The sequence below is a fragment of the Anomalospiza imberbis genome, chromosome 1, assembly GCF_031753505.1.
Source record: "Anomalospiza imberbis isolate Cuckoo-Finch-1a 21T00152 chromosome 1, ASM3175350v1, whole genome shotgun sequence".
In the NCBI taxonomy this organism is placed as follows: Eukaryota; Metazoa; Chordata; class Aves; order Passeriformes; family Viduidae; genus Anomalospiza; species Anomalospiza imberbis.
In genome coordinates, this window is record NC_089681.1 from 134,744,704 (window position 1) to 134,769,374 (window position 24,671).

At 40.1% G+C, this 24,671-nt stretch overlaps 1 protein-coding gene across 16 annotated transcripts in view; it reads left to right on the plus strand.

Moving 5' to 3' along the window:
* KIAA1217 (KIAA1217 ortholog) overlaps positions 1–24,671 on the plus strand; it is a 230,086-nt gene that overhangs the window by 39,601 nt on the left and 165,814 nt on the right. For 10 of the 16 annotated variants that reach the window (XM_068171457.1, XM_068171418.1, XM_068171425.1 and 7 more), the window contains exon 2: positions 17,663–17,949. In XM_068171457.1, the coding sequence (XP_068027558.1) occupies positions 17,663–17,949 (287 nt within the window). Of the gene's footprint in view, positions 1–12,560; positions 12,700–17,662; positions 17,950–21,436; positions 22,348–24,671 lie in introns of those variants that run through there. The other 6 variants (XM_068171443.1, XM_068171465.1, XM_068171473.1 and 3 more) reach the window with 3 other exon arrangements.

Sequence of the window (24,671 nt, forward strand, 5' to 3'; positions counted from 1 at the left end):
GCAGTTAACACACAAGTACATAATCTCAGGTATGAAACTGCCTTTGCTTTCCTGTGTGTTCAATAATTCTGTAAGAACTATTTTCTAAAGTACTTGAAAATCTAATGAGATTTTGGATAGGTCTCTTTCAAGTCAGTCAGTTATAACATTCCTTGAGAAATTGCTAGTAAAAAGTTTCTTACTGTTCATCACTGCTTAATAAAAGGTGTAGTATTCTTTGCCCTTGAAAAATGTCTCCTGACTAAAAAGAAAAAAAAAGGAAAAAAATAATAAATCTCCTGTTTCCTTGGACTGAGAAAGCATAGAGGTGGTTACACATCTCAAGTAGGACATAGTCAAAGCAAATCTCCAAGGAACTACAGAAACAAAAGCATATGATGCCTTCATGGTAAGGTTGTGTGCAGATACTCAGATTTCATGCTTCTAAACAAGCAAATTACCAGTGACCTACCAGATCCTAGGGCTGCCTTGTGGTGGTCCCATATCCTCGAGAAAAGGGGAAGGCTTGGTGCCATGCTGTGCTTCAAAGTCAAGGCACCTACAGTCCTCCAGAGTGACTTCTTGGTAGCAGGGAATTGATGCAAGAGAAAAGATGATCTCAGCCTCCCAGTGCCATACAGATCCCTTGTTCAAAAGGTTTAACTGTGTTCTGACACTGATGGTATGCAGAGCCTTGGATGCTGATGCCATATAAGATTTACCCTGCATTGTCTGTCACCTCTGTGGAATAGCTGAGGCACTGCAAATTCATTCTGTAGCTTCCACTGCACTAACTTTCCTGCGTAGACAGTTTTCTACAACAGATGAGACATGACTTAATGCGTTGTATGCCTTTCATTTTCTCCCATATCCTCTCTTCAGGAGGAGATTTCCATGTGATTCTCACCACAGAGCAGAGTGTTTTGATTAGGTCTAGGGTTGCTATTTTTCTGTTGTAATGTGCTTCTATTTCTTTATGTTTAGCACATATTACGGAGTGTTGCTGTCAGCATTAGGGCTTCTTGGACCTTGTCAAGTGTAAGAGCAGTTGTACCAGGCCCAACAACCTGTCGTAACTGGTGATTGTTACCTAAGGAAGGATGTGGGATCAAGGAAAGTATGTAGCCATACTTCTGGAATATCCTCCCAGCTCCCAGAAATATGCAATTAAAAGATTACTTAAGTGAAACCAAGGATTATGTCCTTTTTCTTAACAGTGCTCAATGGATTTTTTTCCCATTAACTTGATTTTTATTTTTTAAACTACTCTTAACTTGGTAACTGCAATGTCCTGCAGCAGGAAGTTCCCCAGCTTACCAGCTCTTCCATAATGCTCTGTGAAATTAATATTCACATCTATGTAGTTTTGAATCATTAGCTTACTTCTTTTATTTGATGACCCTATAGTCTGTATTGAGAGAGACAATGACCAGTCTTTTTCCATTCAACTTCTGTCACTCATGTTTGTAGACCTCAAACAGATGTTTGAGTCATCTGTTTTCATAATGGAGAGTCCTACATAATTCAGTTATCCCTTGTACAGAAACTCTTCTGTAACTTTGATCATCCATGCTGCCTTTTTCTTAACATTCCCATTGTATCTTTTTTGACCTGGAGTAAATTAAAATTGCATGCAATATTCAAGATGTTGGTGGGCTGCAGATTTGTACAGTAGCAAATCTGCCTTATTTTCTATTCATTTCCTATTTGGTTTTTTAATCATTAATGATCGCTGAGCTGAAATTTTCAAAAAATGGTTATAACCTCAAACTCTCTTTTTGAGCATAGTTTGTTCAATGTCAATGTGCATCGCTTTACATTTGTCTACATAGGATTTCATCTGTCAATTTACTGCCCATTCAGTGAATCTTGTGAAGTCTCTTCCTTGTAACCAGCCCTTGAAGTCTTCCCTGAATATTAGAATGTACTCAGTAAGCTCTGCCACCTCACTTAAACCCTCTTTTTCAGCTCACTAATATAGAGAGCTGCCTGAACCAGTCCACTCTGTGTGATAATCTACATCTCCAAGGAAATTTGACTTTTGTACCTCCAAAAAGGGTTTTGGGTTTTTCCTATCTTTATTCAGTTTTTTTATCAATGCAAAGATCTCCTCTCTTTGTTTCTTTACCGAGGGATGTTGCTACATGCCCTCTGGAAATCCAAGGGAGCCATGTCTGCTGGCTACCACAGGTCTGTTTTCTCACTGGGTTAGGAAATGGCAGCAGTTCTTGCTCCTGCTTTCCTTGACCCATATGATCTTGTTTTTCAGGTTCTCTCTGCAATATTAAATTGCTAATTTCACAGTACCACATTTGGGGGTTGCTACTTGCCTAACATGTCCACATGGAACCTGTCAAGAGCCCTATTGGAGAGTGAGATATGCCGCTTCCTGAAGTTGGGGAAGTGTTAATAATTCTTATTTTAGCTCCATCAGCAAAAGAAAATTACAAGTGATAGTGCCTCTGTGGCTAAATTTGTGGTTTATTGAAACTGTAGCAGAGCCCACAAGATGAGGAGAGAAAATAATGTCTGATTTTAAATTTCAGCTGTTGGCTGCAGCTGCAGCTTTCAGAAAGCTTTTCAGCCTGGTTCCTGTCCCATTTTCTGCTAGCTTCCTTTCACTGCAAAGGGAGGCTGAATTGCAACATTGAACACTCTGTGACTTAGGTTTTTCAGTATGCAAACAACTTCAACTGGCATGGCTTTCAGCATAGGTATTATCAGAAGTACCCTGTTTAAGAAGGGGATGGGGAAACAAAAAATATTAATTAATTTTTAAAAGTCTGAATGTGTAGCAATCTAAGAAATGTTTTTAAATGAATAGGGTAATTGTTTGAGTTTCCTGCAAGGTGCTGTGTTTTTATGCTAATGTTTAATTGGGATGTCTCTCCCTCAATGAAATAATAGCATCAGAACTCAGAGTTACTTACATGTTGAACAAAGCTGCTATATTCTTCCAACTGGTGACAACTATTGCAAGATGGAGGTGAATTAGTCTTTAACCTGATAAAAAATCTATGTGGCATGGCAGTCCCATGCTGATGAAGACAGCTGAGGAACTGGAAACATGTTACCTTTCCACAAGCAAGGCTTTATTCGTTTCTTGGAAACACTCCTGAGATTGACATGGCACTATGAAGAAAAGGTATTTAGTGATGATTTGCAAAACATTGCCACAGTCTTAATGTCTGTGACTAAAATAAAATACAGTGTAAGACCATGTTGAAAAAGGACCTCATGCTGCCCAAGAGGCCTGGGGTAGCCTCGTCCTTGAAGGAAAATTTCTCAGACTCTTAAGTCAGAAGACCACCCAGTCTTTGCCTTGCTGGGTAGGGAAAACAAACAAATTACCTTCTTTGATGGTTGGGAAAAGCAAGTGATTGATAATTACTGCCTGCAGCATTTTACCCCTAACTGTGGTATTCAGTCTGTGTTTTCTGGCTGAGTTTAGGCACTTTAGAAGACAGTGCAAAAGAGCAGACTAAAAGCATTACACGGATACTACTCATGGGCTGCAAACTCATCCTTCACTTACCTCACCCTCTTCCAAGGGCACTCCTGCGGTACTCTCTGTTGTGAGAGAGAGCTTACGGAGCGTGTATGACTGAAATGGAGGCATGTAAGTAATATTGTATCTTGTCTCAAAGAGAACATGGCGCTTCTTTCCTTCTAGCACTTTGCCTAGAATATCCTCCAGCTGATGAAAGGATTTAAATATCATTCTAGCTGCAGTCATGAAGTATTGTCTTTTAATGACAGCTCTAGAGCAAAAAAGCAAAAGAGGGGTGAGAAAAAATTGGGAATTTATTACTGGACCTTATTATATTAGTTATGAAAGATTAAAGAATAGCATGAAAATAATAAATAAAATTGAACAAACTATAGAGTTACATTTTGCAAACAAGTCTTGGAAATCAGAGTATTGTAGTATTTACATATGCAGTAAAAGCTGTCTGTGTTGCCAATTAATATTTAACAGCCTTTTCTTCTGGACTGAGGAAAACCTGTCACTGTCACTACTTACTGCCTGTTCCCTACCCTGCACTGTGCTGCATGTAAAGGCATATGCTATGTTAGGAGACATATTTGTATATCTCAGTGCAGACTTGAGTTTGTAAAGGGACATACCTAATAAAATGTCACTTTGTGTTGTCAGTGGAATGCTCAGCTGTGAGTCATCCTGTCGTTTGAAAAGTTTTTGTAAGAAATACAGAACAGTTGGAATTAAATTGTCTTGGGTTATGCATTTATTCATGAGAGAGACAGAGACTCGACCACTGAAAAAGCTTAAACCTTGTATGACACCTTCCTATGCTGACGTTGCTTATTCTTTTCTTCACCCCAGGCAGTTCTGTATGCTTCTTGTGGCCTGATGAGACAGAGCTTTGTTACTTTTCCTCCCTTTTCATCTTGCACAGGAGCAGCAGACTTCCCCTTGTAGGAGGAATAAGATACGACATGTGTCACGACACTGCATCTCACTTGGTGCTTGGACATTTTACCCTTGCAAAACCTGAAACATTCTTTCCCTTTTTGGGAGGAGGTTGCTCTGGCCACTGCTGCTGCTGCTGCTCCTGTCCTGGCTGGGCAGAGTGCCCCAGCCTTAGGTCCCTTTTCCCTGGGGGCTCTGTGTTGTCGTGCAGCATCCAGCTGCACCAGTGTTTTCAGAGGTAAATTTAGGTCATGTACCCTTTTCTTACTGTTAGTATAGTAAGTTCAGAAGAATGGGCTCTGACAAACCCACTAGCTGTACTGCAAGGAGAAGATGAGGATACTGGGAAAAAAAGTGAAAAGAGGCAAAGACTTGTTTTCCAAAAAGTAAACTGAGACAAAAAGATAATACAAGTTTTATGGAGCTCAGCTGATGTGAGTGAGTGAGAAGGAGGCTGTGAGATGGTTTTCCTACCTAGCACACATCCTACAGCACTGGTGGGTCTGGCTGACAAAGGGGAATAAAACTGATCCTTGGAAACTGCAGTTAAGGCAACTTTGCCATGAAGCAATAGGGTGCAATTGCTTAGCACTGAGGTTAATTAAACATGAGTTAGTTAACTGTAACATAGTCTGTAAAATGAGAACAGGTATATTTGCAAAGCCATTGAGCCATTTGAGGAGCATGAAAGCCTGTATTTAGTGGGTGGTTGCTGCAGGGTGGAGGATTGTGGCAGTCCTGCTGCTGCTGGACGTGGTATGCCCGAGTCAGCAGCTCCATCAGCCATGTCCTGCCTGCTGAAACACCCTCAAATAACAGCAGTGGCAGCTCTGTATTAAAGGCAGTGATTATAATCAACTTTCAGCAGATAACATGCAGTGTTCAGTAGGATTTGTTCCCTTCCATGTACATCAGGACAGGTATGTTTTGAGGTATTTTTCCTTTCAGGTTTTTCTCTCATGCATAAAAGATGGATTGTGCTGGAGACAGTGACTGGGTGTGTGTATCACATCTTTGGTTAGGATGGTTTGGAGGTTTCTTAAGGTGGATGTCTCATGTGGGGAATTAAAGGCAGAGGAGAGAACTTTGCTCAGGGTTAAGCTCCTTCAGACAGGAGTTTGATGTCCTTCACTTTCTTAGGCTGATCATGTGGATAGATCTCATTGCATGTGTGGTGGGGTTTTAAACAAATACTAGTGCAGATGCAGCATTGGTATCCTGAGATCAGTAATGTCTCCTTCATCTCATTTAAGCTTTTGGCTTTTGTGTGAGGATCCTACATCAAATTTAATGGCTTGTGATAGATGGGAAATCAGACAAGATAATCAAATGGTCCCTGTTGCCCTAAAGCTATGAAGCCCTAAATATTGAAGAGTGGATTAGTAAGTGTGCATCCCAGCAGAACAGACTGGGTAGGCCTGAAAAAGAGCAGCAGTGCCACTGCTGTCAACTCCAATTGCTTTCTTACTAATCAGCTGTCTTAATAATAGAGCTTGGTCTGGGGAGGTCAGAGAGGCACTTTGAAGGAGGGAGATGTACATACTGTTGGAGAGGTCATTGATGCATTTATGAGAAGGTCTAAATGCATTTTATTTTCAACAAAGAAAGTTGAAAGGTCTACATTAGACATCTGCTCTTACATCTGCCTTCAGAGGCTGGTGCCCTACAAAGGGTAGAAATAAAAGCCTTACATACCACAACTTGTTACCATCCCTGCTGGGTTAGAAACCAGATCTGCATAGAAACAAAGCTGTAAGAATTTATTCTACCTGTCTTTATCCCTTTTCAGATACTCAGACTTTCATTTGTTGTATAGTATTGCCATTGTTGTGGGGATAGGGAAAAACTGTAGTAAAAATTATTTTAAATGTCCAAATCATTAAGCCACAATGGTTCTGACCTCTCACTTGATTTTAGTCTGAGTCTGAGAAAAAAATCTAGCTCTTCCCAGTGACATTGTTGAGAAAAGTCAAATATATGATTTGATACAGTCCAGAGACAAATAAAATGAATAGTGTTCCCAAAAGTGTTACTTTTCAAGAAAGACCATCATCATGAATTATGTGGATTCTGTGGGTTGGCAACACTGGTGCCATTGTGTTATATTTCTGATCATTATTTGCCAATTTTTAATTGAATTTTTTTTTTGTGGTAGATTATTTATCAGAAATACTGATGGATAAGTAGGTGGCTATGGTAATCACAGCATAACTTGAACTATTACTTTATTTCTGAACCCAGTCTCCATTGAAGTATACTTTATATTACCTGTTTATTCAAGCAGTCACCTGACAATCTTATAAACTGAATGTGTACTTGATAAAAGTTGAAATAAAGGATCTCTCATATTATTTCAAAGTATAAATGTACTTTGTGTAGAGCAGCTCCTGGTACTTTTGATCACTAAAGCATGTCGCTGCATAAATTTACAACCAGATCCTGCAGATGTCCATGAAAGCAGTGATAATCAGTGTTTCAAGCAGTAAGTCTATTCTTCTGGCTCTGCTAAAAAGTTGGATCAATTTGAATCCAAACTCAATCAGAGCTCTCTTTGAATCAATTCATCCAAAGTAAACTTATCAAAACAAAAATTCTTTACACTGGGGAGAAATAGAATTTGATTGTAGAGCAGATGGACTTTAAAGCGACCTTCCCCCCTCCCTTTTGTCCACCTCCTTCAGAAACAATCCCCTACACTGTTCTTTCCCACCCACATATTGCTTTTTATTCCATTAAACTGTAGTGATTATAATTTCTGCAATGTAAGGCATATTTTGCTTTCACAGAGTAATTTGTTTGGTACCTTACAAAAACATGATCATATTTTCTGTTTTGGGGTTTGCAGGCTGATCTCTTTCTTTACCTTTGTGTGTGAAAATGTGGTGTGTGAAGGAAGGGCTGGCCAGGCTGATGAGTGTGTGGAGGAGCTGAGGCATGTCAAGGTCTCCAGCTCAGAGATGGCTGTGCTGGTGGCAGGGTAGTCATATTAACATTAGTTTGGTTTGGTGGGATGACAGCAGGGGGGTACAAAAGCTGAAAAAAGGTGTTCCACTGCATGAGTCGGAAACATGGATCCTGTAATTATGCTCATTTAGCTCTGTTCCATCTTCCCTTGGGCAACGGAAAGGGAAGTCATGTTAAAGTGTATCTACTGTTACCTTTGTTGTGATTTTCCCAAATTAGAGAGGGAGACAAAGTTATTGATGAAAGAAACAGAAACACCTCTTTTTTTTTTTTTTTTTTTTTCTCCTCACCAGAATGTTAGGACTTTGTGATGACCACAGTTCTTTTTCTCAGTTTGATTTAGGGCATGCACAAGTGTTTACTGCTTTCAGGCCTTTTAATTTATTTAAAATACTGGAGGGAGAGGAAGGACACAAAAAATAAACTTGGAAAACAGAAAATATAGCCTATTTAATATGATCTAAGTCCAGGTGTGAGAGTTGTGAACTTGAACAAAATGTCTTTTGGAGTGCATGAAGATTGATGTGTTACTTGGAGATGAGCATCTGACAGCTTGGCAATGCCAAATGAAAGGTGATTATAGCCACTTCCCAGAGCTGTATTTGAAATGGAATTGGAAGGAGGAATCTATCTTCTGCCTGAATATTTCATGTTCAACTTCTTAGTCACACTTTTGTATAATTGTTTTAGTGATTAAGCCTGGCTCTTGGCACCACTGTTAAGTCTCTGAACATTTCTGAAGAGCTGAAACATGTAGGTCTGACAAGATACAATGAAATTCTGTTGTGGAGATGAGCAGAAAAACTCATACTCAATTTACTTTTTTGCTTCAGCTGAGTGTTACTATTTCACTCCTTGGGCTAATTTTTCCTCACAAGTATGGGTCTTCTTAACTGAACTGGATTGTACAGTGTATAAATACTGAAACTCTCCACAGATTTTTAACAGGGAAGGTAATTTTATGATAAGTAATCCCAGAAGTTGTTTTAGATTGTCATTGTGCTTTTTAAAATCAAGTTCAGATGTTTTCCTTTAATTTAAGCACTGAATATTTTAACTACTATGCTTGCCTTAAAAATAGGATCCACTTCATTGAAGATCTCTTACTAAGTGAATGAGACCAAATGATCATAAAGCCCCCCTCCATATCCTAATAATCTAGAATTCTTTGTACAATACTTAATCAATAGACAATTAATTAAAAAAATTAATAATTACAAATTATTTACATGGATTCATATTGATAAACCTCAGATTTTTTTTTTTTCATTTTGCTTGTAGAAGCTAGTGGCTGTTATTGTCTCTTTTTTGATAATATGTTACGTGGACATAGTTCTCTTCTTTCAGAATTGAGTCTATTTTAATTTTAAGCACTGAGAGACCACCACCCAGTCTGGCAGTGAAGATGCTGGGGATGAATGAGAAGGGAGATGTGCTCAAACAAGCTGCAGCCCTGAAGCTGATCTCTGTTGTCCAAGGAGGAAATCAGAGCTTCGTCATAGTCAGTGCGCTTTCTCTGGAGTTAGTTCCTTTCTCCATTTCAAATCTGAGTGGTTGGTAGTGAATAGCCACCCATGATTCCCCAGAGTACAGAGGGGAGGTTTCCTGACATGCTGGAGCATCCTTGTGATGCTCCCCTCCTGCAGGGCAGTCCCAAGCCATCTCTGGTGATATAAGGGCTTGGAAAGCTGCTGCAGTGTGACCCATTTGAGTGCTTATAATTCCTCTCTGCCTCACCACTCCAGGTCTAATATTTTTTTCTGGACAACAGGTTAAAAAGTGTCAGGCTGGTTCCTGTGGAGAGCATTCATGATGTTTTTCACAGTGGCTACAGGATTTCACATGGACATTGAGACAAGTCTTTAATTATGGAACACTTCTTATGATTTAACTATTAATAATTACCTTCCTAGATTTTTAGTTCTGAATAATTGCTAGAGCCGTGGAGTCATTGTTTTATATTATAAGCTTTACTAATTGAATGCAGCCAGTATTTGTTAATTGCTCCTCTTACGCACATGCTAAATCCAGAAGTGTTGAAGTCGCTCTGGGACATTAATTTTAAACACAATTAAAGCATCATAACCTGTTGGCAGTTATTCTCTGTGCATTGTTTTGATATTGATGGATCCAGATCTGAGCACCATAATTAAAAGGAACCACTGTTATTGTTGATCCCACAGATAAACAAATGCTGATTGCTTGCTGTGAACTGGTTAATCAAGTTTATTTAACTTGTTTTTAGTGATTCATCCCAGTGACTGTACTGGAGTGCTCTTTATTTGTGTCTAATAATATAATGGTTCTGGCTGTTTCCAGCTGCTAAAGGAGTTTCACTAATTCTCTAAACAGACTCTGGTAACATCCTAAGGAATGGCATTGTTACACAATAGATACACAAATTAAATCCAGCTTGACACCCAGGAATTTTCCCTTAAAGTGAGACATGCTTTGAGACCTTGTCCCAACTGCACCCTGTCCTTAGCAGCAGCAGAGATGATTGTTTCCTGAGTGATGGGCAGGCTGATGTTTTATGGGCAGGCTCTTTGGTTTGGTTTGATTTTGATGATATCAAAGAGTGCCATGTTTAGTCTCTTCCTTTGCCAACGCTCTTTAATCCTGTTTGAGAAACTACTTCCTGCAGCTGCAGAAGTTCTTGTAAGTTGACACCCAGTTTTCAAGTCACAGGTCCACAACTAAAAAATCAATCTCTCTTAAACCATCTCTACATTTTAGGTGTCCAGTTTGCTCAGGCCCCTTAGCAGCATTATCAATACCATTTACTGTCAGTCTCAGCAGTTGGAACACCTTGCTGTGGCCATGAAAGCAGCACTTCCAGGCAGTTTGGCACTGTCCCGAGGGGCACCTGGCTGCTCACTGGGACTGGGAAAGTCAAGAGATCAACTCTGTCTTATGTTCTTGGTTATGGAAACTAAAGGTGCTGGCTAAAAGTAGATAGTTAAATTTTAATTATTATTATTGTTGTTATTGTTGCTGCTGCTGCTGCTGTTGTTGTTGTCATCATTATTTTAGTCTTAGACTAATTTTCTAGGTATTTTTCCCCACCATAGATGGAGGGAAAGCCTTCTAAGGAGCTAGAGTGCACTGATTCTGTTCTTATTAAGGTTCTTGGTACAAATACTTCTGACCTCCACAGCTAACCCTGGTTTTGTAAAAGACTGAAAAAGTTCCTTCCTTTCACGCATTTAATGCTAGTGTGTTTTGTACTTTCTTTTGTGTTATTTTGGGATGAGGGTTTTTTAAATGCCCTTAGTTCTGAACTCTCTGTTTCTGGGCCCTGTGTATAGATAATGTCTTGGTACGGCTTTCAAGGTGCTGCTCCAGGCAACCGCACTGGCTTTCTTTTTCCATCAGAGGTTTCTGAGTTGCTTTACATTTCTTGAAGTTGGTGGTGTTCAGTGTTCACTATTCCTGCAAGAACCCTCTCATGCTTCAAGCTAGCTGTGAATGTAAATTTCAAGAGGCTCATTGCAATTGTCCAGACTTTGGAAAACCTTGGTGTTAAAGGTACATTCCTTCATATCACAAAAGAAACATCAGATAAGTGGGATGGCTGGCCATCACTTCTCCTAAAATAGTCCACAATCAGAATGAGCAGGAGGAACCCAGGGCCAGTAAAAACACAATTCTAAATAAAATCACACTGTTTTCTTTATAATTGCAGGGCAACTATAGGAGTATTCTGCTGGGAGCACTGTACTGAAGACCTTAAATAGCAGTGCTAATGTTTAAATTGTATTTTCATCTTTTCTATGTTTTCCATGCCAGATTTCTGGGACTTTTGCCAGGTTCCAAGACCATATAGAATTAATTGTTAAAAAGGAAAATAAATATTTCTGAAGTGCTAGAGAATATGCATGTCTGATCTAATGAACAATAGTTTTGTTCATTTATCAATTCTTCATTGTAATTTACTCAAAAGCCTTTTCTTTTTTTTTCTTTTTTTTTTTTTTATTTTTGACTGGAAGTGAGAGGATATGAGCACGAGGAGAGTGATCCTTCTAGAGCTCCTGTACTGAATTTATATATACACAAAACATTTCTGTGTTCAATAATCTAAGTAGACAGGATGACATTTCTGCCAGATCAAAATGTAGAAGGAAATGTAGGGGAATTTTCCTAGCCTGTCTGGACTGGGTAGTTGAGAGGTCATTGCAAAAAATTTGGCTGATGTTATATTGAAGTCAGAGTTGAAGAAAACCTAGAAGACCCTATTATGCTAAGTCTGTTTAAAAAGACATGCAAGATACTGCTACCTGGTGTTGGACTATGAATTTAAGTGAGAAATTGTCTACTTCTATTAATATCTCAGTTATGCTTTGTTCTTAATCTAATTCAGAAGTTGTCTGTGGATAAACTTTCTGGTCTTGATGCTGTAACTCAATACTAAGTTTGTTCCACTATCTCTGACTCAGTGTTATGATTTGGATAGACTAAATCAGTCTGATATTCTCTGCTAAATCAACACATGTGGCATCTCATGGAATCTGTGGGATTTGATTTCATCCTTCTCAGCCACATTATTTTTTTGCCTTGCAGCCTGGTAGATCTATTGATTTTCATGCAGGCTGCTGGCCTCTGATCTGCCAAAAGAGAATTAGTTACATGTTTCTATATGTTTTGCTACCGAGGCTTCAAAATCCCTCTTAACCCAAGTCCCTGCTTACATATTGCTACCATTCATTTTTATTGGCTTCGCTAAAGTTGAATTCCTGTATCTTGATTTTTTTTCCCAATTCATTCTCTGAGCGGCTTGAAAGAATCCAACTAAAAACAAAACCTCAAAGAGTTTATATAATGAATTACTTTTAAACTAGACGCTAAAACAGACAGAGGAGCATTTATCAGGAATGTTTGTGGTCTTGGTGGTTATGAGCTTAAAAAAAGAAAAAAAAAAAAAAAAACCGTGTGGAAAGGCTTTTGTCCCATGACAGAGATTTAAAAGGCTGCGGGCTCGGATTCCAGCGGAGGCTCAGGCCTGTAATCGCGTTTGAAATGTTGCCTTTCACACGGCCGCCCGGCTGCCGCGGGGCGCGGGCCGGCTAGGGGCGGCGGCGGAGCCGTCACCTGTTGGGGCCGCGCTCGGGGCGCCGGTGGCACCGCGGGGCCGGGGCTGCGCGGGGGCTCCGCGCCGCCAGCGCTGCGCTTCCTTCCTCCTCCCGAGCCCGGCGCTGACGGTGCGGGCGCTGCGGCTCCAAGTGGGAGAGGGGAGCTTGTGCGGTAGGCAGGGACAATGGAGGAAAATGAAAGCCAGAAACTTGAGCTGTGCCTGGCTTGCCCATCAGACAGCAGGCAGACGAGGGGTAAGTAAGCGGCGATATAAGTAAGGCAAAGCTGGAGTTACGTTTAAGTATGCCCCTCGTTGCTGCGATATATAACTGGAGGCAGAATGCATGAAAAAAAAAATCTTTTTTTCTTGTACTAATGGCTCTGCTGTGCACATTTCCCTAACACTGGAACTTTGTGAGTTTAACTTTCTCTTTGGAGAGATTTCTGTGTGTCCTGCGAAGCCGGGAGCACGCTGCATGGCTGTCAGGGATGCGGGATCCTGCTGGTGCGGAGGCTGAGGTGGGGAAAGCGTGTCCTCTTCCCTTTAAATGCTCTGCCAGCCTCAGCTATGGCACAGAAATAGCACTTCCTTCGTAAAAGTGGGTTTGAGCTCATCTTTACCCCGGGGTGTCTGTTAAAAGACGGAGATTCACGGCAGATTGTGACAGGGTTAGTTTACTTTGAGTGAAACCACTGGGGTTTGTTTTGGAGCGAAGCCAGGACTGCCTAAGCGGGGTTTCCACGGCGGCTCTGCCGCTGTGCATTCATACATTCACTGCTGCACTATCTATTTCCTCTAAAGTGAACGAAAACTATTTCCTGGAGAATTCTACATGGGCCATTCCACGTGGAACATAACATTCAGGTAGCCTGACAAACACTTAATCTAATCTATAACTATTATAGTGTTTGTGGGGCACCTGTGAACATTCCCATTTCCTGCATGTTGTATTCCTCAAAGGCACTTCAGGAAAAGTTGTGTTACTGTGCTTCTGTGAAACAAATAGTTAATGTGGTTTAAAATAAATCACGCAAGTTTATGAGCATGCAATGCCAACAAATAGTGTATTAGCGATTTAGGAGTAAAATAAATGCCTTTTTTTTTTATTGAGTCTTCATTAATTGATTGATGCTCTTTTGAATTCTTTTTTTAAGTAAAATTACTGGGCATTGCAAGTAACATGTGTCTGTGTATGTTTATGTTTAGTGGGATGGAAATCTTCACTTCAAGAATGTGTCTGACTAGGAAAAAAAACTGCCTTCAGTAACACATTTCTTCTGTAGGAGTTGTATGAAACTGCCTCAGATACATGTGGAGCTAGGGAAACAGAGGACTAACCAGACTGATTCTATGGTTCCCAAAAATGTTGAGTGCTGAAAGCTCATAACCAAATGTAGTAGTTTTGGCCCCTGTCCAAAATTTACATTGGAAAGAGAGCTAATTGTAAAGACAGTGAAGTAAATTAGAACAATTCCAAACAATATCACATTTACTGCTAACAGAAATGTAACAGGGGTTGGTTTGACTCATGCTGTTAAATCCATATTCTTTTTAAAAATGTTAGTATTGAATGGGGTTCGCTTCAAGGCTCAGTTTCACAGTATCAGTATGAGTCAGGTCCACACTTGTTCCTTTCTGAAATTATTCTGAAAATGTTCTTTTCTCATGTCACCTGGCTTGCAAAACAGGACTATTAAAATCTTCATAGCATTTAAAGTAATGAAGCAAAGTGACTTTCCTGACCTTTGTGGACTCCATGGAGGGTGTGACTTAGAAGAATTACATACCAGGACATATCAAAGGACTTTTTTATTTTTCTATTCTTTTTCTCCTAGCTCACAGCCATTAATCCATCATGATAATCTTGCTGCTAATCCCAGACATACTCCTACACTGCAGACCTGGGCCTTTACTGGAGTAATGGGTGATGTTGGTGATGTTAAGAAATCTTGAAACTTGTTTTCAGATCAGAGAAGCAAATCAAGTGTAAGAGTTACTCATGCCTTTGGATAACCAAATTCCTCCCTGTCAATGAGCAAATCTTGCCTTTAGTTGCCCTCTAGACTTGCTGCTTTATTGAACAGAAAGACCTTTAACTTTTGGCTTCTGAAAATGAGGGGGAGTGAGAGGGAGACAAGCTTATCTCACACCTCTGTGTTTTCTATTGCCTTCTCTTTGCTCCTCTCCCAAGGAGGGTACTTGCATAATTTATCCTTTTCCTACTCTTAGTGCTCATCTGGGAGCACACATTTCACAGTTATCTGTAGAGATTGATTTGCTAGGCCTATTAGCTTCACTTGGAAGATATGGAAGGTTTACCCACGATGTTATTGAGCACTCCAAAGTCCAGAAAATCTCTGTTTTTCCTCCCTGTAGCACTGTGGCAAACACAGCATCTGTAGAACTTATGTGTCTCGAGATCCACAGGGGAGTTTCAGAGCTCAGTGCTCAGCCCTAGGCAACTGACAATGAAGTCACTTATCGCTGTCCAGAAAGTGGTCCAAAACTTTTTTTTTTTCAGCAGTTAGTAGAGAAAAGACCCATACTGAAACACAATAGATTTTGGTTTGCAGAGAAAGTAATTTGCTGCTATGTGCTGTAATGATGCAGGATCAGGATCTTGCTGGATGCCCAAGTCAGCTTTCTGGCAAGATGAGGAATTAGTTTGCATAGTTTACATTCCTTTCTTTTCACTGGTATTTATGCAGTATTTTCCAAATATATGAACAAAAAATAAGAGAATTTGTTGATCTTTCTAATACAGTATAAGAAAAGTATGTTATTTTTGATTCCTTTTCAAAGTTTCACCTAATAACAAACAGTGGTAAAACACTTTATTCGATATATCTCTTTATGTGCCAAGTAATTAGCTCTTTCTTAAACTATTGAAATGATGGAAGTGCAGAGTAGGGAAAGACTTTGCATGGGAGACATTTAGGACCCAAAATACACACTCATGAGTTCTGGGTTGTGCTTGTCAGCACAGGTTTACCTGCTTTCTTGAGGAAGTGCCTGCCATCACTTCAGTGATTCAAACTGCTGCTGTGACTATACTTCGAGGGCTTATACCAAATTGCTGCACTCAGTCACCTGTGCTCATGCTGACTCCCTCCAGCTCCAAGAAAACCCCTTATTTTATGTCTGTGCCTTTTTTCCAGCAGCCTGAGGGATATAACCTCTAGGCTCTTGGCACAGCAAATTAAAGATGGTAAATTCCATGCAGTCCCAGCCCACCTAGTTTCCCTCCCATGTAAAATCCATCGGAATGACTGTGCAGCTTTCAGAAACTGTTTCCACTGAGTGTATCTGGAGTACCCATGCTGGCTTCTTGCAAGCAAAACTTTCCTGTTTGCCATTTTTCTCAAACAAACTCAGTGTACCTGGTGGCTCATGACTTTTCAACAAGCAGAGAGACGGATGTTTCTTAATTGAGTTGTGCTTGAAAAAGTTGAGTGCATGTGTGTTTGTACACGAAAGTGAGGCTGCTGCTCTGGAGGTTTAACCAGGATTGTGCTGCTAAGAAGGTCTTAGAAGGTGCTGTGAAGACCACAGATGACACTTGGTGTCACCACAAGTGACACCATGGTGTCACCTGCAGTCTGGGCCCCTGTGCCTTCATCTGCTTTCAGGATAGGTTTCCATGAATGCAAACAAGAGGGCATTGTAGAAAATTTTGGAGCCCTTGAACAGTATAGGGGGCTTACAGAAATGTGCAAAGTCTTTGAGGATCATCCAGGGCCAAGTTCTGTTACGGAACCCAAGGAAATTGATTCCCTGTGTGCATTGGTGGGACATCCAGCAGTGGTTCCACTGTTGGAAGAGTTGCTTTATTACTGGGGCTTGAGGTTCCATGGTACGTGGCAGGCAATTGACAGTGCACACCAGAAAGCTGAGAAACCCTCAGCATACAATCCTGAGGCAAGTGGTGTGCCTGCCACACACAGTGTCAGAATGAGTGACTGAACCATAAAAAAGCAAGTAGGTGCCTGTTTCCAAGCAGTGGTGCTGTATAATGGCAGCACGCGGGCGAAACGTCAGGGGGAGGATAAGGGGCTCTGAGACAACAAGTGTCAGACAAACAGAAAAAAATATTTACTCAAAACAAGTAGAAGAAGGAGCTCCCTGCTTCTGGGGAGGTGCTGGGAAGGGTTAACACTGAGGGGCGTCTGAGTTTGAGTCTGTCTGGTAAAGATGATGAAGGCCACATCAGACTTAGAGAGGCCTTTTCAGTACTCCAAGTTTTTATTAGTTTTTGGGTTTTTTTTTCCCTTTGCTGACAAAGGAGTGAGGGATTTTTTCAAAGGTATTAGGTAACAAGGCTCCAGTCTACAATTTTTTGAGCACCAGAGGGTTCATGTTACAGAGTTACCTGAAGATAAGCCAGCACTTACATACCCACAGTGTCTACCTATCTCTTTACAAATGTTGTCGTGGTCTTTGTCTTTAAGTAGATTTTAAAGTAGTAAAATTTATCTGAGTGGTTTTTTTTTTACCTTTTTTAGATCACACAGAACTTGCTTTTATTCTATTTCTTAAGAAATGGCTTATGGAAAAATGATGTAGAATTTTCCAGCCTGCTGTCCTGAGACATATAAAATCTGAGGGAGATCCATGAAATTTAAAACCAGGCCATAGTCAAAAAACAGGAAAAAGAGACTCCCAAACTCTCTTATTATTTCCTAGGTGTTTCAGAACATGTTGAAAACATACTGAAAAAAAAAAGATTAAGGATTACAAATCTGCTCTGTCAAAGGAAATTTATCAATTTGTATCCTTAAGTATACTAGTTATGGGACCATTAAGTGTACTGGACCCTATTGAAGGAATCTGTTTTTTCTTGTAGAAAGCATCCTGTAGATCTTAAAGGTCAGGGAATAAGGGCCCTGTCAGATTTTCTTTTCAAGTCACATAGGTAAAGTTGATATAAAAGGAACATCCACTTTAATGATACTCACTTTTCTGTGAGGCAATACTGCAATTGTGTGATAAAAGTAGATAAGTATGTGCATAGCTTATATAAGGGATTATTTCTGGGCCACTTACTATGATGTGTATATGCTTAGTGATGCAGAACATGCCATTGCACACTGCCAGACTTTTAAAAGTACCTAGCTTTCATATCAATCTTTTTTTTCCATTTTGCTACTGATGTGAATGTTGATATTAAGTTTTTATAATATAAACAATGTTTGGTTTTGGTTTTTGTTTCTTTGCAGACCAGGCAAAACCCAGTTTGCATGTAACATCACTAGACGATGCAGAATGTCTCCGATCTAAAGAGCTCCTTTCGACCCCGAGCAGTCACACTTCTTCTAGTTCAAAGTCCACCCGCAACATCCCTCGAAGACATACAGTAGGTGGCCCTCGCAGTTCCAGAGAAATACTGGGAATGCAAACCTCAGAAATGGACAGGAAGAGAGAGGCTTTTCTTGAGCATCTGAAACAGAAATATCCCCACCATGCCACAGCAATAATGGGACACCAGGAGAGACTAAGAGATCAGGTAAGGAAGTCAGATTTGTATCATGTGTGTTTAATGGTCCTTACAACTCCTACGAAATTGAGTGTTACCTCATTACAAAAAGTGAGAATGTAACAAAGTATGAAACAAATTTTTGGATGTGGCCTGTGATTCAGATGTTGCCTTGAAATTCAAAGAAACAAAATAAATCTGTTCAGTATTACCTTGGAATTGTTTGTTGAAATTGACATTTCTGAAGAGCTTTTCCTTTTTTTTAGAGCATACACAGAGAAAGGAGTGAAGGTGAGACTCTTGATCTTAGTATATGAGTCTCAATCTACTTTTCACAGCTGAAGGGAAAATATGGAACAGCTGCTGACTTCTGTTACACTTTGAGTATTGGCACCACTGCCTGGGAGAAAAGAAAATACCTGCAGAGTGTGTCTGTATGCTTTAGCTGGCTCTGTTACCCTTTCATTCGGTTTCTTTTCTATTTTCGAGTTTTGTAATGCAAACAGAACAGACTTACCCATAACTATCTGCCTCCTCCAGGGAGCTTTGACACCCACATTCGTCTGTCAGCAGCATACCTGAGGGTGGTGTGTCTCTGCCTGCAGTTGCTTCCCAGCAGCGAGCCGTAGATGCAGGGTCAGAGGAGAGGTGACACGCTGATGTATCGCTCAGAGCAGGTGGAGGCTGCCGCGCACCGACCTTCTGTATTCAGGGACTGCCATGCAAGGATCTCTTCCTAACTCTGGACTCTGGTTTTGGGTGCAATAACAGAGTTTAATCTCTTCGGGCAATCTATCGTCTATTCCATAATTAATTTTTTTTTCAGTCAAGCATCAGAATTTGGATTTTTATCTAAAAAATGTTGTGCTCATTATTCTTGGTTTAACAAATGATTGACAGCAAGCCTTTTTGTAGAAGCTCATTTCCCTTAGTGGTTTATAGGTGTTTCAGCACTAACAGCAAATTAATTGTAAATAAGGAATAAAAATGAGTTGGAAAAATATTGTACTCTGTTATGGAAGCTCTTAGTGAATTCCAAGCTTCTTTGAAGCTTTGCATACTTGTGAGGCTTTGAAGATCAGACTGTTAGAGGTTTGGAAAGATTGTAATTTGTTAACTCATCCCTAGAACTTCTCTTTTACAGGGTCTCTAGAGATCCCAGGTGCTATCACTGTTAGAATCCATCTGTATCCAGCTAAAATTGCTGCAAGACTTCAGCTCTAATGAGGATGATTTATTCCTTATTTTAAAAGAGGAATAATAATAACTCCTTTCTTTTTAAAGTCTTGACTTTTTTTCCTCCCCACTTATCTCTTCCGTGAACTTTAGTGACTGTGTGGAATGTGCTGGGTGGTGGATAAAGATAGCATACAAATTAAATAAAGGGGGTGGGAGGGGGGCGAAATCCAGAGATTAGATCTTTTGGAGTCATGTAAATATTTAGTTCCAGTGTTGCAGACACTGCAAACCTAGTTTGAACAGCCCACAGCATTACACCCTACACATTTTGTAATTCGAGCCTTTTCTGAAGGCAATAAATTACAGAAGGAATGCAGTAACTGCTCTTGAAATTTGTTTAAAATGTGTCTTCCTTACTAATTTATTGAGGGTAAAATTCATTCTCCTCCTTCTATTTTTTGGTGATTATTATATGTGTTGTGTGTAATGATTTTTTTAACATTTTTAAAACAAAATAACTTTATTAGCATAAAAATGTATTTCTTGGAAGTGGGAAATACTGAAGACTCCAGCCATTCAGCCTTACTTAAAAAAGTATAAACTGAAATAAAACCACATGAAAACATGCAGAAATAAATAATACAAGTTGATTGTAAGAAAGTTGCTTAGTTGGCATGTGATGTATCAACTGTCTGGCTCATGAGATGCAGTAAGACTATGATGATCATAGCATTACAGTTCAGAGGGGGATTTTCTTCCCAATTGTGTCTCTGCGTGCACACCCACATATCAGTATTTGGTGTGTGTGTTTGTGTGTGTTTATATGTAACTGTATATGGATACACATAGGTATGTGTGTATAAATATATATACACAGCTGTGTGTGTGCATGTGTGTGTATCTACAGTGTGTGATTTCTTAGCCACTCCATGAATAAGACTATAGTATGATTTTGCCTTGAAGGGTGTATATGTATGATTAGCATCCATGCTTCCTTTTTTCCACCCCTATATATATGACTGTGTAGCAGTGGTATAGAAGACAAACTACATGCATGTGTATTAGGTATATATATGTAACATACACATGTATCACAAACAAAATTTGCAAGATGTACAGGAAGACATGATTTAAAATGTCTTAAATTAAAATGTCAGAATTTATTTTCCAGGTTCCTTTTCTCCCTTCTTATTTCTTCAGCTGCTCCAATATCTGGAAAGTGGCAATATTGTCCATGGTGGGAATTTCGCCACTGTAGGACACCTATCAAGGATAGTGGTTAATGGAACACTATTTTCTAATCTCTCTATCAAATGGTGCAGCTGAAACATAAAATACCCCAGTATTTACAGTCAGCAGGAAGGCCCTGGTATGTATGTGTATATATATATATGTGTGTGTGTGTGTGTATATATATATGTATGTATAGGTAATTTCTCCTGCAAGCTGCCCTAAACCCTGTCAGCTCCACAACCAATAGAAAATCAAGATTGATAATTGCTGGTTTCTTCTTTGTGGATGTTCTTCTCTTGTCCATTTTAGCCATTATTATCTGAGTATGGTAAACTGACTCCTTGTTTGTAGGAAATAAATATCAGGGAAAAAATATTTGATGCTGTCACATTCTACTGTATCGCTTCCACCAGCAAGGGCAGCTGAATGTTGTCTGCATCTTCCACTATGCGCTAATGGTTTCCTCCAGGCTTCATTTATTCAGATAAATACCTCCCTGGATGTGCCTCCTGAGGACCCATTTCTGCTCCTGATAATCTGCCACAAATCAGAAGTACAATCATGGCCAGGTAAAATGCCAGCAGGGATTACTGATGGTTAGCTAATGTGATGACCTGAGACCTCCCAGCTGTGCACACAGACCATTTCTCCTCCGAAGGTTTGTTGCCTTGTTTGTGATAGCCTGGTCTGGAAAGGAAAGCTCACAGAGGCAGGGGCCATCTTTATTTGCACAAGGAGCTTGGGATATTGCAGCAAGGCAGATAGCCTGCAGCTAAGCTGGTCTGTGGTAAACTGGAGCACGACTTTGAAGCAGCCTGGGGGGGTGCAGATAGACCTTGTGCACCCCAGCACAGAAGAATGTAGCACTCAATGGCCGCATCTCTGTGAGCCACAGCCCAGCAGCTTGCCCTCACATTGCAGCTTTTCCCCCTTCTAAGTCCACAGCTGGGCACCAGAGCTCCCTCCACCTGGAAGACTGTAAAGCTGAGGAACAAATTTTTTTTTATGATAATGCAAGTTTCTGCAGGAGGCTGTGCCAAGGTTGTCTCATCTGTGGTAATGAAAGGAAGGTGCTAATGTAATCCCCAAGGAAGTTAGAAAAAAAAGAAAGCAACAGTCTGGGATGTCTTCAGTTTCAGACAGTGTGAATCATCTGCTGTGGAGCTCATGGAAGGACATGGTCACCTGCTTAGGTGAGGTTGACTCCGGTCAGCAGAGAAGGAAAGCAGGAACAAGTGTAAAAGCTGGGTCTGTAGCTGCAAACATGAAAAAGAGTTAGCAATTAAAAGGTTAAAATGCTAACCTGGCAATGGGAGGGGGTAATCCCTGCTGTGAACCTGTTTTACAAGTCACCTCTAAAAAAACCTTTCTGAGGGGCAGAGAACAAAAATGAATGTGTAGAAGTTTTTCTGAGCGGGAGCCTGTGAGCCTGGGGTAAGAAAGGGAGCTGGAAGAAGTTTGCCGCAGCTTTCTTCAGTTTTTGTTTGACTAGGAAATAGGCTAGGAGGTGTGGAAGGGTCAGGAGCAGCTCTAGTGCTTCAGGCAGTGCTCTGTGAAGAAGAAATTTACTTGGCATACAAAATTAGATTTCAATCAATTAAAAACAAAACTAAAATCCTTCTGGTGCCTTTGCAGGGCTGATTGCCTAGAAAATGGTGGTTTAGGGTTTTTTGTTATGTTCCTTTAGATCTGAACATGACAGGTAACTCTGGCATCTGGGCAGGTGTGGCTAAGGTTACCATGGAGATCCATGATGTCATGCTTGATAGAGCATGTCAAGACAGCTAATCTAACCTGTAGATGTTCAAAAAGTCCCATAGGCCAGGACTAAGCTTTATGCAAATAACAAAGTTACTCTGCAAAAGGGTGAAAGAAAACACGGCTGAGATATGGCGTGCGTTCTACCTGGCAGCTTGAAAGGATTATTACAGACTTCATCATAAATTAAAACTTTTGGAACTAAAAGAAGAGGATTTCAGACCGTCTCTGGCCTCACCTGTGGGATCTCACATTTCGGTAAATAAGCCTCTTTCTTTTTCTGCCCTCGCTGTGAAAAAATGCTTTTGAAATCCTGGAGTTTGCTTCACCGTGTTCTTGCTGGCAGCAGGGCTGAGTCAATAAAGAAAGTTTTCTGGCAGGACATGTTCCCTTTTCTCTTTCAAAAATGAGTTCTTTATTGAATGAACTAAGAATTCGGAATTATTTGAAAGGCATTGTAATGTATCATGTTGATTATATGAATCATGCTGCAAAAATTTCCTAAGTAGTGTTTTGGAGGAGAAACTAAGAATGGAGACACTGTATTTATTTGTAGATTATTGCCAGATGTCTCTCCTTTAACTGTTAAAATAGACCCCTAAAATTATAACAGCATTTATTCCAGGATTTGATATCTGTTAAAATACCGAAGCTTTTTGTTTTGTACATGAATCACAGTGTCAGTTGGTTAAACTGACTTTGAGTGTATGTTTTGATATCATAGGTAACGTTTGAGCACCTCTAGATAGATTTTTTTACCTTGGGTAAAAGTACGTTAGTAGCGGGTAAACATATTTGGAGGTGAAAGTCAAGCAACAGAAAGGCTATTGGGACTTTGGGATTTCAGGTATAAACAAAAGGGGATACTTTCAGGCCCTCTGGAGGGACAGTAACACCCTGTGTTCTTAGTTGCAACCACTTTCATGCTCACATCAGCCAGGGCAGATCAAGTAAACACCAGTAGGTAAGGGATGGCTGGCACGGTGGGACGTGGTAACGGGAAGCAGCGCTGGGGCTAGAGTCCCCTTGGTTCAGATGGCTCAATGTGGAATGGAAACAGCTAGGTCTGGGTGGGAACAATGCCCAAGCTTAAAAATGTGAAAAGAGAAAAATCGTAATGTTCTGCCTAAGGCTACTGAGAGATGTAAACTGGAGAGGAACTTCACTTCCATGTAGATTCCTCAGTAAGATTTAGGGAATGAAGGGGTTGCAGAATATGGTAAGCACATTGTTTCGTTCCAGGTGAAAAAACAGGGTATAAAGGTTTTCTGATATTCTGCTTTGCTTGATTAGGCAAGGTTAAATAAACATTTTTTGGAATGTGTAGTGACTTTTAAAGTGAAAGAATTGAAAGCTGTACAAGTGAAGAAATCACTTCAAAAACTGATTTTTTTTTAGTCACAACTCTTTTGCTTTTACACCCATTTATATCTTGAGTTATTAATGGGAATTTTTAAAAACTAATTTCAATTTAACCTTTCTCCCAGCGTTTGAGTGTTACTTATTTAGTACTTGCTTATGTATAAATTACAATGTGTAAAATGAACTAGCATATTTTGCGTTCATTACACTGTTGCTGGTTGATGCCATGGAATTGGGAAGAGAGAAATTGATTTAGTGTTAATGCTGCATGAATACTTTGGTCTGTGCAAGTTAAAAAACAGAGTTAAAAATTACATTCAGTTTTAAAATGTGAAGAATGTGATTTTAATCTAGATATGCTGCAAATTTTTCTAGTTGGGAGCATCCATTTCACTGAATTACCGCTTGGTTCACATACTGCTGTACTTAATGTGTCACCAAAACCTGCCTGTTTGTGTGTGAGAAGTCAGCGTCACACAGCCAGAACGTGCTGTTGTGCCCACATAGGTTGCTGGTTTTTGTGCGGGGGGAAAAGTAAAATTTCAGAAGTTGTTTGAGGAAATTTCTGTGAGTTCCTGCCTCCTCTCCACCAATGGGCACTGCTTCCCTGCCTGAGTGAGACAGCAGTTCCCCGCTGTCCCTGGGCAGTCTGTGTAACCCAGCAGAGCATGCTGAGGAAGGGGGACCCTCCCTGTGTCCACGTACAGCTGGTGCAACAATTTACTGCTTTCAGGGCTGCTCTGAGTTAAGGGCAACTGCTTGTATTTTACACTGTTACAAGCACCTGAGAAAAGCTATGAAAATGAACATATGCAACATGATTACGAGGTTAAATCTCTGCTGGATTCCAAGCCCTTAGCTTTTGTTTATGGAAGGACATGAGATGACATGTCCATTTGTTTTGAGTTGAAACATGCTCTTTAGCCCCCAGATAATGCTGTGATTGCAAGTTATTTATAAATAGCTTGATAGATAAATGAACAAAGAGCTGGTTCATTAGCAAAGTAAAGTGGATTTACTTTGTATTCACTCAAAGTGAAAATGCTGAGGAAGAAGAATATTCCTAATAGAATGTCTCTGTGGAAAGTCTTTCAATTTTACCCTCTAGTTTATAAAAGTAAGGCAACCTATTAAGGTACATATTAAACTACTAGCCCTAAGGTATCTCTGGGAGCAAATGAAGTTTAACTAGATTGTTAATACTTGCTTTAATAAATATA